General features: G+C 67.7%; 3 protein-coding genes across 3 annotated transcripts in view; 1 reads left to right on the top strand and 2 right to left on the bottom strand.

Moving 5' to 3' along the window:
- Positions 1-456: 456 nt before the first annotated feature.
- CHLNCDRAFT_138258 (hypothetical protein) lies at positions 457-5,994 on the bottom strand (the record flags this gene model as incomplete). Its single annotated transcript, XM_005844761.1, has 18 exons — positions 457-643; positions 863-939; positions 1,043-1,157; positions 1,243-1,359; positions 1,512-1,725; positions 1,877-1,996; positions 2,173-2,447; positions 2,575-2,697; positions 3,079-3,160; positions 3,309-3,676; positions 3,857-3,933; positions 4,087-4,201; positions 4,459-4,488; positions 4,560-4,770; positions 4,994-5,041; positions 5,203-5,531; positions 5,660-5,711; positions 5,913-5,994. 18 exons carry the CDS (start codon positions 5,992-5,994, stop codon positions 457-459), a joined length of 2,622 nt encoding a protein of 873 aa, XP_005844823.1.
- Positions 5,995-6,561: 567 nt separating this feature from the next.
- Positions 6,562-11,141, bottom strand: CHLNCDRAFT_138257 (hypothetical protein; the record flags this gene model as incomplete). Its single annotated transcript, XM_005844760.1, has 12 exons — positions 6,562-6,716; positions 6,967-7,089; positions 7,365-7,439; positions 7,618-7,762; positions 8,268-8,369; positions 8,562-8,625; positions 8,817-8,944; positions 9,272-9,364; positions 9,792-9,932; positions 10,199-10,485; positions 10,716-10,781; positions 10,982-11,141. 12 exons carry the CDS (start codon positions 11,139-11,141, stop codon positions 6,562-6,564), a joined length of 1,539 nt encoding a protein of 512 aa, XP_005844822.1.
- A 364-nt stretch (positions 11,142-11,505) lies between these two features.
- The window catches only part of CHLNCDRAFT_138256 (hypothetical protein), a gene marked incomplete at both ends in the record, with an annotated part of 2,600 nt that continues 1,225 nt past the window's right edge, over positions 11,506-12,880 (top strand). Inside the window, 5 exons of the mRNA XM_005844865.1 lie at positions 11,506-11,621; positions 11,735-11,816; positions 11,941-12,069; positions 12,307-12,402; positions 12,703-12,821. Of these exons, the coding sequence (XP_005844927.1) occupies positions 11,506-11,621; positions 11,735-11,816; positions 11,941-12,069; positions 12,307-12,402; positions 12,703-12,821 (542 nt within the window). The remainder of the gene's footprint in view (positions 11,622-11,734; positions 11,817-11,940; positions 12,070-12,306; positions 12,403-12,702; positions 12,822-12,880) is intronic.

The raw sequence follows: 12,880 nt of genomic DNA, 5'->3' as shown, positions 1-12,880 counted from the left end.
CACACTGCTCAACGCTCATTGCCCTATATCCCACCCAGCCGCAGGACTCTACTGCCGCCCGCGCCCCGCCCCATCTGGCCGCTTGCGCGCCCCATCCCCCCTCGATGGGGCCCGCCCACACCGGGGCCTCCCCCCTCCCGCCCACTGCTTTCTCAACGGCCCCGAGCCGGGGCTGCCCTCATTGCATACATAGTGCGCCTTTCCCTGCTTTTCTAGTGACCTAGCGTTCCGCACTGCCGTTTGGCCAGCCCATGCTCCCGTACCGTTGCGTTTCTCCCCAATGCGCCATGCCACTTTGCCAGTCATACACACGTTTCGATGCGTGCCCTGTCAGCTGCTTGCGTTGCATGTCGCCTTGCTCCACCCCTGTTTTATTGCTTTCTCTGCTTTCGCCCGGTTCCCGTCCCGTTTCGGCGGGGAGTCTATGTTGCAAGCTAGTTCTTGCTTTACCAGACTTTAAGCCCACACAAGCAAGCGGGAGGAAGGGTCGGACTGGCTGACCAGCTGAACCTGCACCGTGACGCCCGGCCTTAGGCTCTTGCTGTCCAGCTGCACCACCTGGCCCCAGCCCAGCTGCCACATCTGGGGAGTGGTGGGGCAGCGGTCCTCGCAGAAGCCCATCAGGCTCGACGAGTCGCCATACCTGCAGGAGGCAGGGGCACGCCAGCGCATGGGCTCTGTGGGGCGGGCTGTGCAGTGAGCGGCACCCATGGGCGAGACGTGTGGGTGGCCCTCCTGCCAGCCCGGCACCTGGCTGCCTGCCGGGCAAATGCTGAGCTGTCATCAGCGGACTATAACCTAGGCGCGCTGCTGCTGGTGGTGGCACTGGAGGTACTGCAGAGCAGGCACAGGCTGGACTCACTCGTCAAGGTTCCCCTGGGTAGTCAGCAATCCAGAGTGGCCCAAGTAGAGATGATGTCCCAGCTCATGCACAATGGCCTGCGATACACAGCAATAGGGAAACCCAGCATTAGAGACGGTGCCGCAGCTGGCTGGCGGATGCCGGGAGCGCCATGCCACACAGCTGGGGCGCCCCCTGCACCTGCGTTGTGGTCCACACGTCGCCCGCGATCCAGGCGCGGCACTCAAAGGAGCCGTCGCAGCCGATGTAGGCTAGGCCGACAAAGGTACAGGGCCCTGGCGGCACCATGTAGACCCTACAGCGTGGCGGCAGGCAGCAGCACGCTCAGGCGCCATGCGCCTGGGAGCCGCTGGCGCGGGTGGCACGGGCCGGAGCCCCACCTGTGGAAGTATTTGGAGAGGTCGAGGCCGCTGGCAATCAGTTTCTGGTCCACCGCATCCGCCCAGCCGTTGAAGTCGTCGAAATCGCACTTGGAGAACGTCCAGGGCACGTCGAAGCTGCAGGCAGGGGAGGAGGCCTGGCCTGCTGCCTCAGGCACCCTTCCGGCAGCAGGATGACGGAGCGGCACACCATGGCATGCATGCATCCTGCGCCCCCTGGCACACTCGCATGTCGTGCCCTCCACCCATGCGCCACCAGGCTCGCTCACGTGGTGCCGTTGCAGGGCAGCTCCACAGTGTCCACCACCAGGCTGTTCTTCATCGTCAGCCTGCTCTTGCCGTAGGAGCACTGGCTGAAGGTGCCGCCCACGGTGGCCCCCCTGGGGTTCAGCTCCGCAAACACCGCCTGCCTGACCTGGCTGGCGTTGAACTTGGGTAGGCCCGCGTTGGGGCAGGCGCTGCCGTCGGGCTGCCTGCCGGCAACTGCAGACGGAGGCGGAGCGCAGCAGCTTGCAGATGAAAACCCAGCACTGATGGCAGGAAGAGGAAGGTGTGGAGGCTGGCAGCGGGCAGGAGAGCGGGCGGTAGGCGGCAGGGCAGCAAACCACAGCAGCGAGGCAAGGTGCGCCCTCACTTGGCACAAAGAGTGTGCTCATGTCGGTGGAGGTGAGCTGCGGGTTGGTGCTGAGCACCCCGACGGTCTGCACGGGGTCGTCGCCGGCGCCAGACGCCACGGCCGCGCGGACCGTGCCGCCTGCAACAGCCCGGGGCAGCACAGCAAGACTGGACATGTGGCAGGGCAGCCCTTCACGCCAGGCATGTGCATGCACACAGCACCAGCTGGCCGCAAGCTGTGTGTTTGGAAAGGCTGATCGCCAGGCTTCAGCAGGGGACAGCTTGCTGCTGGTTGCGGCAAGCGTTGGTGCTCACGTTGGATGATGGGCTTGGTTTTGCGGCGCCCGGACACCCTCATCTTTTTGCCCCAGACGCAGATGGCTGACTGCGCGGCGGGCAGGCCGTCGCCGGCCGCCGCTGCGTGCGCCGCGGCGTGCGCCGCCGCCGCCGCCTGGGCATCTCCCGCTCCCCGGCTCAGCCACGTGCCATCCAGCAGGATGTCCATCCCAGTGGTGATGCCCGGGTAGCGAGTCTCATTGCCGAAAAAGATGTGCACCCGCTTGCCGGTCTTTGTCCGGATGAACAGGGACCTGCAGAGGGTGTGCCAGGATATATATGTGGCGGCGCAATCGGGCACTGGCGACGGCAGCGCCACAGGCGCCGGAATGCAGCACAATTGCCGTGCGCGCCGACTTGTGCCTTCAGCAAGGGACTTACTGCAGGGCAGGCTTGCCGCGCCGGTAGTTTCGAGCCAGCACAATCGCCTTGCCTGCGGGCGGCGGCGGCGGCGGCGGCGGCGGCGGCGGGCACAGGGTCAGCGCGCTGTAGGGGCGGAGCCCGCTGCAAAGTTGCGCGACCGCAGCGGTGTATGTGTGGCCACAAGTGTGCAAGGCAGCGCTCAACAAACAAACAGGCCGCGTCCTGCCCATCATTATTATTCTCACCGCGGACTTGTTTGGCGAACAACTCCCGTGCTCGAGCTCCGTTGCAGAGCAGAAGGAGCGTCCCCACCCACACCAGCCTCAACACGGCGTTCATGTCCAGACGCTAGACGCTCTTCCCTGGATGCGCTGTTTGGCTCCCGGGAGGAGAGAAGCAACTTCCCAAAGTGTTTGGGTGCGGTGGCGTCAGGTAAAGAGTCCCCCCTATTCAGGGGGAAGCCAGCCAGTGTGTGGTGGGGGATGCGGTACTGGCTGCATATGCATGCCCGCTCTGCGGCACACGCTGACGAGCGCAATGCCGCTGGCAAAACCCCGAAGGCGGATGGTCAGGTTGGCGCCGGGGGCCTCCCACGACTGGTTGACTGCAGGCATCAGGGCAGGGATCCCACATCAGACGCGGCGTGGCAGCGCTGCCCTCTGCTAGTGCGCAAGGGCTGCATGCGCAGCCATCGACAGCCTGCTGTCGGCAGCTGAGCCACGCAAGGAGCACCACAGCCGCTGGCAGCTCACCGGCCAGGCCCGCCCTCCACATCGAGGGCCTGGCATCGTAAGTGTTGGTGCTAGCAGAGGAATACAGGTTGATACGGTTGGAGTAGGAAGGGTCGAGGGCGAGGTCGCCGCCGGTCCTGCTGCGCAGGCCGGCGAAAATGGGGTCCACCCCTGCGGTCCAGTTGGCCACGACGCGCACGCCGCTGGGGCCTGTCGGGCGGGAGGAAGGGTTCGACTGGCTGGCCAGCTGCACCTGCACCGTGGTGCCCGGCCTCAGGGTGGCTCCCGACAGCTGCTGCAGGGGGGCCCAGCCCAGTTGCCACGCCTGGGGCATGTTGGGGCAGCGGTCGACGCAGCAGTAGCCCATGGAGGAAGTGAAGTCGCCATACCTAAAGCAGTCGGGGGGGAGGAGAGCCTCCTGGCTGGGTGGCAAGGAAGCGAGCGGGCACGGCGCAGCAGAGCACAGCGCGGGGATGGCGCGCGCAGCAGCAGCAGCGGCGCAGCAGGCCCTGCTCATCCCTGGCCAAAGGGCGCCGAGGGCGCTGGCGCCACAGCCAGCCGCGACTCACTCATCAACCGAGCCGTCTTTCCGTGTGGTGCTCGCATGGGCCAGGAAGGTGTGGTGTCCCAGCTCATGCACATACGCCTGAATGAGGGACGGGGCAAAGAGGCAGGTGTGCCCACAGCGGCTGTCGGCGGCTGTCATGACTATCAGTCCCCGCCTGACACACACCCTGCAGCAGGGACATGCAGGCCTTGCATGGGGCACCCCACCAGCTGCCAGCACTGCCCCACGCACCTGCGGCGTGGTCCAGAGGTCGCTGCTGATCCAGGCGCGGCACTCGAAGCTGCCGTCGCAGCCGATGTATGCCAGGCCCACAAAGCCGCAGGCCGATGGCGGGATCAGATACACCCTGCAGAGCAGGCAACAGGCACGATCGGATGATGGCATGGCAGGGGCCTTTCGCCGCAAGCAAACTGGAGAGAAGAGGGCGGGGTGCTGCGGGCGCCTGCCTCGAGCCCACCTGTGTTTGAATTGCGTCAGGTTGACGCCTGCTGCTGCCAGCTTCTGGTCGGCGGCATCCGCCCAGCCGTTGAAGTCATCAAAGTCGCATTTAGAAAAGACCCAAGATACCAAAGCTGCAGCAGGATTGCAAGGGTCAGGGCCCACCGCCGCTGCTTGCGCTGCAGGCTGGTGACGCTGCACAACGGCAGCAAACAGCGGCGGTGCATGCTCTCCTGCCCGTCCCCACACAGCCCTGCTACACTCACGTGGGGCCGTTGCAGGGCAGCTCCACTTTGTCCACCACCTGGCTGTTCAACGTCAGCCTGCTCTTGCCATAGGAGCACTGGCTAAAGGTGCCGCCCACGGCGGGTCCCCTGGGGTTCAGCTCCGCAAACACCGCCCGCCGATCCTGGCTGACGTTGAACTTGGGCAGGCCGGTTGCGGGGCAGGCGCTGCCGTTGGGCTGCCTGCTGGCGACTGCAGGGCAGCGTGGAGGAGGCAGGAGCAGCGGTGATGTGGGGCTGTTGGGCTGCTGCTGCAGCGGCAAGAACCAAAGCTGTGTTGAGATGCACAGGATGTGCGTCAGCGGTGCTCCCTGCAGGAGGCCTCACTTGGCACGACGAGGTTGACATGTCGCCGGAAGTGATCCAGGGGTTGGTGCTGTATGCTATGGCTGCCTGCACAGCATCATCGCCGCCACCCGCCGCTGCTGCCGCCATGGCTTTGACCTTGCGCTTCTTCTTGCCGCCTGCAGCAGCAGCGCAGGCGAGGGCATGCAGTGTTGCGCCGACGGCTGCTCAGGATGCTCAGCGGCCATGCAGCGGCTGTGCCATGGCCATGCATGCACACGCGGGGGCTTTGCTGAGGGAGAGGCGTTTGCAGCAGGCCGAGCCGGCTGTCTCCACTCACGCTCAATCACTGGCTTGGACTTGTGCCCTCCTGAAACCTTCATCTCATTCCCCAGGAAGCAGTAGGCTGAGCGCACATTATATTGGTAGGGGTATCGCTGCGCCGCCTTGCCTGCTGCGCTGCTCTGGCCGCCGCGGCCGCTGCTGCTGCGGCGGGATTGCTGCCCGTCGCCGCTGCTGTTTGGGCCTCTGCTCAGCCATGTGCCGCTCAGCTTGATGTCCATGCCAGTTGTGATGCCTGGGAACCAGCTGGCGGGCAGGTCTCCGCTTGTGGAGTTGTACACGAGCACGTGCACCCGCTGGATGTCTGTGGTTTTGACAAAGAGCGCCCTGCGGGCGGCACCAAGCGGTGGCGCAACGGTGGCTTGGGCTTGGGGTCGCTCCCGACAGCCATTGCATCCTCAACTGTACTGCCAGGGCCTCACGCGTCCATCCTTGCTGCACTGCCAGTCACTCACTGCCTGGATGGGATGCCTGGGGGGTAGCCGATTGCCAGCAGCACAGTCTTCCCTGCAGCGGCGGCAGAGGGCGGCGGCGGTGGCGGGGACAGACAGGCCTGTCAGCGGCCGTGTTCGGTACCCCTCGGACTCGCACAATGCCTAATGTCTGCTCCATGGACGCCATTCCGGGCGCTGTTCGGGCGGCAATGAGTGTGTGCGATGGAGGGGTCCTGCCCAGGCCAGGGTGTTGGGTTGCACTACAACACCCGACCTGTGATTGTTTCCTGGGGCGCCGATGGTTGTGGGAAGACTGATAACAGCACCAGGGCTACCGCAGAGGCCCGCATCGCCATTGGCAGTGCGAGCATGCCTGCCTCCTGGGCGGCTGCGGGCGGCCTGAGCGCCAGAAACGGGAGCTATGCGTCGTTTTGCGTTGTGGGTTGGGCCGAAACACTTTGGATCCTGAGCTAGTTCCTTCTTGGCAGGAGCCGCGGCGCTGGTGCCACCGTCAGCCGCCCAGCAAACAGCACATCCGGGCGCATACTGATTGATATACAGGAGGCCGGTACGAGTGAGCCAAACAAAATGCCCTGCCAGCCCAAAAGGGCAGGGTGTGGGCAGGGTCGCATGGAGGGAGTACTGAGGCGGGGTAGGGAGCCTGGCGGCGCCAGCACCCAGCCGCCGCATGCACGGCGGCAGCAGCGGTGCCAGCGTGGGCATGGCAGGGTTGGAGCACGTACAGAAGCGGGGTAGGAGGCAGAACAGAGATGGTGCGGCGTGGCCTGGGACGGAGGGGGAGCAGCCGGCAGGGGCAGGCAACAGCAAGCAGAGGGAGAGTGATCAGGGGGTGCTGAAAACAACCACACCGGCACGAGCAGGCTGGGCGCAGCCTGGGCGGCGCCGGCCGTGGCGGACGGCGGTCACCGCCGCGCCGCCTCGCCGTCGTGCGCCGGGCCCGTGCCATTGCCCAGCTCGTCCAGCGACTTGGCTGGGAAGGGACGGGACTTGGTGAAATCTACTCGGTACACGCGCGCCGCCGCCAGCACCTGCTCAGGAAGCTCCTCGGGCCGGTTGCCTGCGGCGGCGGGGTGGGGCCGTGGCCGGGGCCGGGTGAGAGCGCAGGCAGGCAGGCGCGGTGCGGTGCAGGCGGCAGCAGAGGGCGCAGGCGACCGCCGCGCGCCTGCCACGCCCGTCGCCGACACGCCCCCCGCTGCCGACCCACGCTCGACAAGCCCACGCTCAGCAAACCCACGCCCAGCAGGCCCCCCACAAGCACGCACGGTGGCCGCGCGCTGCGCCCGCGGCCCCGCCCCCGCCTCGCTCACCCTGCACCACAAACGCGTTCTCAAAGACCACGGGGGCCAGGCGCTGGATGTAGCCGTGGAAGGCCTTGCGCGCCACAAACGCGTAGCTGTGCACATCCAGGTCGATCTCCAGGTAGTGGGGGCCTGCGGGTGGGCCGGGTTTAGGGTGGGGGTGGGGTGGGGTAAGTGGTGGGTGAGAGAGAGGGGGGAGGAGGGCGGCGTGGTGGCGAGTGCGTGTGTGTGTGTGCAGCGGCGGTGTGGTGCAAGTGTGTGTTTGTGGTAAGTGTGTGTGTGTCTGTATCGGGACGGTGTGGTGGCGAGTGCGTGTGTGCAGGGGCGGTGTGGTGTAGATGTGTGTGTGCCGAGAGAGAGCGCGCGTGTTCACGAGCGTCTGGTGCGCAGCAGCCTCAGAAGCACACCAGTGTAGAAGCGCTGCTGCGGGCGAGTCAGCAGCGGCTTGTCGTTGTAATTCATCAGCAGCCGGTGCTCGTAGCCTGCGGGGGGCACATCGGCGGAACGGGGCAGAACGGGGCCCTGGGTGGTTGCGCCAGCGCGCGGGTGGGGGGGCATGCGCTGCGCAGGCAGGCAGCCCCCGCGCGGCGCCGGCATGCCTCGCCGCCCAGGCAGCCAGCCGGCCACGTGGCCAGCCGGGCGTCCTGCACACCCACCCACCTGACAGCGGCCCCTTCTCCGCCCACTCGTCGACGTTGACGATGCGGGGGATGAGCTTGAAGCGGTCGCGGGTGGGGGTGCCGTCCAGCTCGCGCCTGTTGTGCATGAAGCGCTGCACCAGCGCCAGCGCTGCCGGCTGCTCCACCTGCTGGCGGCGGGTGGGGTTGGGAGGGAGGGGATACGGCACGGCACGGCACACGGCAAGGTACCGCGAGTCGAGGCGGAGGGAGGTAGAGGTGCTGCTGCTGCTGGCATGAGCGGCGGCAGGAAGGCCGGCCAGCGGCAGCCAACCGCGAGAGCCAACAGCAGGGCAGCCGCGTGCGCGTGCGGCGGCGGCGGCCAGCGGCGCGTGCCTGGCTGGGCTCCCAGCCCTCTGGCAGGGCAAAGTAGTACACTAGGCTGTGCCCATGCCCGTCGTTGGCTCCAAACAGACTCGGCTGCACAGGAACAGGCACAGAGGACGGGGCATGGAGAGGGCGGGTGAGGGGCTGTGGCAACATGCCCGGTCCGGCGCTCCGCCGGCAGCCGCCACCACGCCAGTCCTGCTGCTAATGCCAGCACACACGGCAGCGGTGGCTGGCCTGCGGAGCAGGCGCCACCGCCTGGCGCAGCGGGGAGGCGCAGGCGGCGGCAGGGCAGCGCCGCCTCACCCCATACATGGGCAGCTGCATATTGATGATGAGCAGCGGCGGCAGCTTCTGGTCGGCTGGTAGCGCCTGCGCCGCCGGCCCCACCACCGGCACCTCGGGTAGCTGCAGCGGCGGCAGCCAGGTGGCGCACGCATGGCAGGGGGAGGGCAGCTGTGAGCAGGGAGACGGCACGGGGCTCAACCCCTCGCCCCAACCATGCAAAGACCGTAGTGTGCGCGCAGGGCGCCCCACAGCGCAGGTGGGTTGCGAGCGGCCTGGCAGCTTCCTGGCAGCTGCTTGGCAGCCGCAGCGCACCTGCACATGCTGCGCGATGTGGTACAGCTTGAAATCAAACGAGTACACGTCCACCCCCACCAGCCTGCGGCAGCCGCGGGGTTGCCGGCGCAGCACAGCACGGCACAGCGTGGTGAGCTGGCACGCTCGGCGCCGTGCGCCCGGCAGGCCCGCCATACCAGCCGCAGGCTGCCGAAGCGGTGCCGGCGGGCAGCAGGCGAGGCCGCTAGTGCCGGTGAAGCTGCCTGCACCGCAATGCGCAGTACCCACCGGTACATGCAGGGCCCGCTGGGCTCCTTCTTCTTGCTGCGCATGTAGCCATGGCTGCGCACTTGGAAGGTGGTCCCCTCCGCAGGCTCCCAGGCCGCCGCGCAGCTGCCAGTCTCCTCATCCACAGACTTTTGCTACAGGCGGGGCAGGCGGGGGGCAAGCACAGGGCGGGCGCGTACGCAGGCTCAGTCAGCAGGAGGCATGTGGGCGCCTCGAACGCGGCGCAGGCTGGCGCGTGGGCGGGTGTGTGGGCGGCAGGGCTTGGGGTGCAGGCCTTTGCCAGGCAGCAGGGGGGAGTGAGAGGGCAGCGGGTGGGCCTGCACAGCACGCGGCAGAAGAAGCAAGCACGGAAGAGCGAGCAAACGAGGGAGGGGCGCCAACCCTGTGCTTGCCGGGCTGAGGAGCAGTCGCTCCAGGAGCGGCGAGCTGGGCCGGCCAGTGCCCGACGACAGCCTCGCCACCAGCTTGTCAACCACCGACTGCCGCTGCGGCGGCGGGTGCAGCTGCGGTGGCGTGGCGGGGGTCGCCTCCCCGCCCCGCTCCTCCGCCGCGCTCTGCATGAGGCAGGCAGCCCGTTGGGGCACACGGGTGCCCGGCGCGGCTCCAGGCTGCCAGCGGCACTGCTGGGGGGTACTGTGCAGCGGCGCTGTCTGAGAGTGGGCAGCATACACACCAGCCAAACACTCCTGCCAAGCTTGCAGTGGTAGCAGCCGCGAGGCGCATCGCAGGCGGGAGAGGCAGCGGAGATAGCAGCAAGACGGCAGCACGGGTGGGCAGCACGGGTGGGCGGCAGGGCACTCAGCAGACGCACCATATGCGCACCGAGCCACAGCCGTACCCACCCACTCACCCTAAACCCAGCACAGAGGCCCAACCAACCCAGCACACACCAGCCAAGAGGCCCAACCAACCCAGCACACGCCAGCACAGAGGCCCAGCCAGCTACAGGCCCCGCCCCCGGACACCCCGCCGCCACCTCACCCGGAATGAGCTGCCCGCCGCGGGCTTGCCGAGGCGCAGGAACTTCTTGTGCGCGAGGCCCGCAGAGGCGACCGTGAAGAGTGACATGCAGCCGATCTTGCCGTCTGCTGAGGGCTCTATGATCTCGTCCGCGGGCACGGGCTGCAGGCGGCGGGAAGGTATTGAAATTGGTGTGGGCAGCGGTGGTGGGGTGGCGGCGCATGGCGGAGGGCGTGGTGGTGTGTTTGGGGGTGGGAGGAGGGATGGTGGGGGTGGAGGCAGGCAGGTGAGGCAGGCAGGCAGGCAGGCTGGTAGGCGCCAGCTGCCATGCTGGCCAGAGGACCAGCAGCAGCCTGGGCGGCACAAGGGTCGGCCGAGGCGCAGCGGCGGCACACGGATGGCGGCGGGCGGCGGCGGGCGCGGCGCACCGGCGTGCTGGGGGAGCCAACAGAGGAGCTGCGCGGGTGGGAGGCGCCGGAGCGAGGCGTGACCTCGTCGCCCGCGCCGGGCGAGCCCTGGGCCTGGTGCGGGCCCGAGGCGCGCCGCCCCTCCCACCACGTCGCCAGCCGCGAGAAGACGGTGGGCGAGGCGGGCTGCTGGCCGTCGGCGTAGGAGCCGGTGGGGGAGCTCAGGTGGCTGTCGTCGGCTGAGGAGCGGCTGGTGAAGGAGGCGTCGCCCTCGTGCCACTCCACCGCATCGTGATACTCTGTATCGCCTGCAGTACACCACACGTTTGTTGCTTCACTTACTTGCTTAGTTTAAAATGAATCTTTTTCTTTTTCCTAATGTTGGGCTGGATGATGGCAGAGATGGCAGGCAGAGCTGTCACGAGGCAGCTTGGGTAGGTGTGCAGCGGCAGAGGGCTAGGTCAGCGGGGTGTGCAGCCGCAGCGGCCTGGCTTGCCCTGGCGGCTCCGTCACAGCAGGGCTGCGGCTGAAGACTCACTAAAGGCCATGGAAAGACGGCCGTCCCCCGAGACCGGGCTGATGGCCTGGCTGCCGTCTGCGTCGCCTGCCGTCGGCACACGCACAGGGGCTGAAATCCAGGCAGTAAGGCGATCGGGCATGCAGGCAGGGGTCAGGGCGACACACCAGGCCAAGCACAAACACACCCTGCAGTCTGCAGCGAGGCGAAGAGCAGAGGCAGCAGCCATGGAAGCAAGCAGCCGCTGGGCGCCTGCCCTGCTGCCGGCCTCGCAGCCCTCGCCGCACCTAGGCCGCCGGCCTTGGCGTGTATGTATCTGCGGATGTGCCGCCGCCGCCGCCGCTTCTCCCCTCCTGCTCCAGGATCCTGCTCAGTGCTTCCATGCCGCTCTCTGCGTATATTTCGCCGCCTAGGCACCCAGCAGAAGAGGTGCTGCAGGCCAAACATGGCGCCTCGGCAGCCGCCGCAGGCGGGCGGTGGCGGGGGTGGCTGCCCCAGGCTGGCGCGGGGCGGGCTGCGGCTCCAGGCACGATTGTGGTCAGCCCGCGGGAGCTGCCGCGGGAGCTCAGCTGCACAGGAGCTCCATGGGAAGCAGTTTCTGTTTCAGCCGAGGTATGTGGGTATTCACAGGCAGCTCCGGTGCCTGGCCGATTCCTGCGCACTGGAGGGAGCCTGGAATCCAGCCGCGGAGGGCGCGCAGGGCAGTTTCTGGTGCCGCAGGTAGGTACAAGCGAAGTACAGGCCTTTCGTGCAGAATTGGGGAGCCCAGGCCTCCCATCGGCCCATCCCGAATCTTCAGAGACCGGTAGCAATGCTCCTGGGGGCGCAGAACCCTTCCCTGCGGGATGGCCTCACTCCGGCACAAGTTGTGGCCTTCAAACGCACCGCCATCAACACCCTCATCGACGCGGGCACCCGGCTGCAGATGTGCGCATGCCGGGGAGCGGAGACCAGCGTCGTGGGTCGAGGGCGTGGCCATGGGCTGACTGACGCCCGCCCGCGGCCGCCCGCTTCCCTCCCCGCTGCGCGCCTCCCTGCAGGGACAACATCGCCATCGCCACCGGGGTCGTCTTCCTGCACACGTTCTACGCCACCAAGTCCCTCGTGCGCAACGACCCCTTTGTGCGTCCTTGGGACCTTGGGCTGCTGCCGCCGGCGCCGCGCCTTGTCGCGCTGTGTGCACGAGCCCCAGCCCATGGTCCCCTACTCACGCCGCGCCGCCGCGTTCCTGCCTCCTGCTTTGCAGCTCATGAGCGTGGCCTGCCTGTACCTGGGAGGCAAGGTGGAGGACTCGCCCAAGTCGGTTCGGGATGTGCTGATGGCATCCTGCGAGCTGCGCTACCGAGACGGCGCCCGCCGCCTGCAGCACGAGCGGGTGTGCGGCGCCGGTGGCCTCCGATGCCGACCCTGCCGCTGCCGCCGCCGCCGCCGCGCTGCCCTGGGGGTTAGCAGCAGCTGGGCCGCCACTGCGGCTGGCGACCCGCTCTAGTTGCACAGATCTGGCTGCCCTGCCTGCCGAGCTCTGTGCCAGTGTCGCTCCATGGACCCCTCTGCCACCCTCCTTTGTGCCGCGCTGTGTACCGCTGACGTGTACCGCTCCTGTGTACCGCAGGAGCTGTATGAGGGGCTGCGCGAGAAGGTGTTCCAGGCTGAGCGGGCGCTGCTGTATGCCCTGGACTTCCAGTTTAATGTGGAGCAGCCCTTCAAGGTTGGGTGGTGGCGGCGGTGGTGGTGTGCATCTGTGCGCGTGCGTGTGCGTGCACGTGTGTGTGTGTGTGTGTGTGTGTGTGTGTGTGTGTGTGTGTGTGGATCTGTGCGCGTGTGTGTGTGCATCTGGTCGCTCATGTGGCGGGGCGCTGAGGTTGGGGCGGGGCTCTGGGGCCGCGACCGGAGGCGCGGCCGCAGCTCAGCGGCGAGCGTGCAGCGCCGTTGGTGCCTCCTTGCTGTGCCCGCCGCGCCCCTGCCGAACGCCTGCCGCGCTCCCCTGCCGCCACCCGCCCGCCCGCAGCCCTGCCTGGCCATGCTGAGCAGCGAGCCGCTGAAGAGCCACCGAGAGGCGCTGCTGGCGCGGGACCCCAAGAAGGCGCACCTGCTGGCGCAGTTTGCCATCAACTTCGTCACAGACAGGTCTGCAAGGGGGTCGAGGCGGCGGCGGCGGCGGCCGCGGCGGCTCTGCACTGACCTGC

Source organism: Chlorella variabilis (genome assembly GCF_000147415.1).
Source record: "Chlorella variabilis unplaced genomic scaffold CHLNCscaffold_20, whole genome shotgun sequence".
Classification (NCBI taxonomy): Eukaryota; Viridiplantae; Chlorophyta; class Trebouxiophyceae; order Chlorellales; family Chlorellaceae; genus Chlorella; species Chlorella variabilis.
Note: the sequence above shows the minus strand (reverse complement) of the source record. Positions and strands in the feature narration are given on the sequence as shown.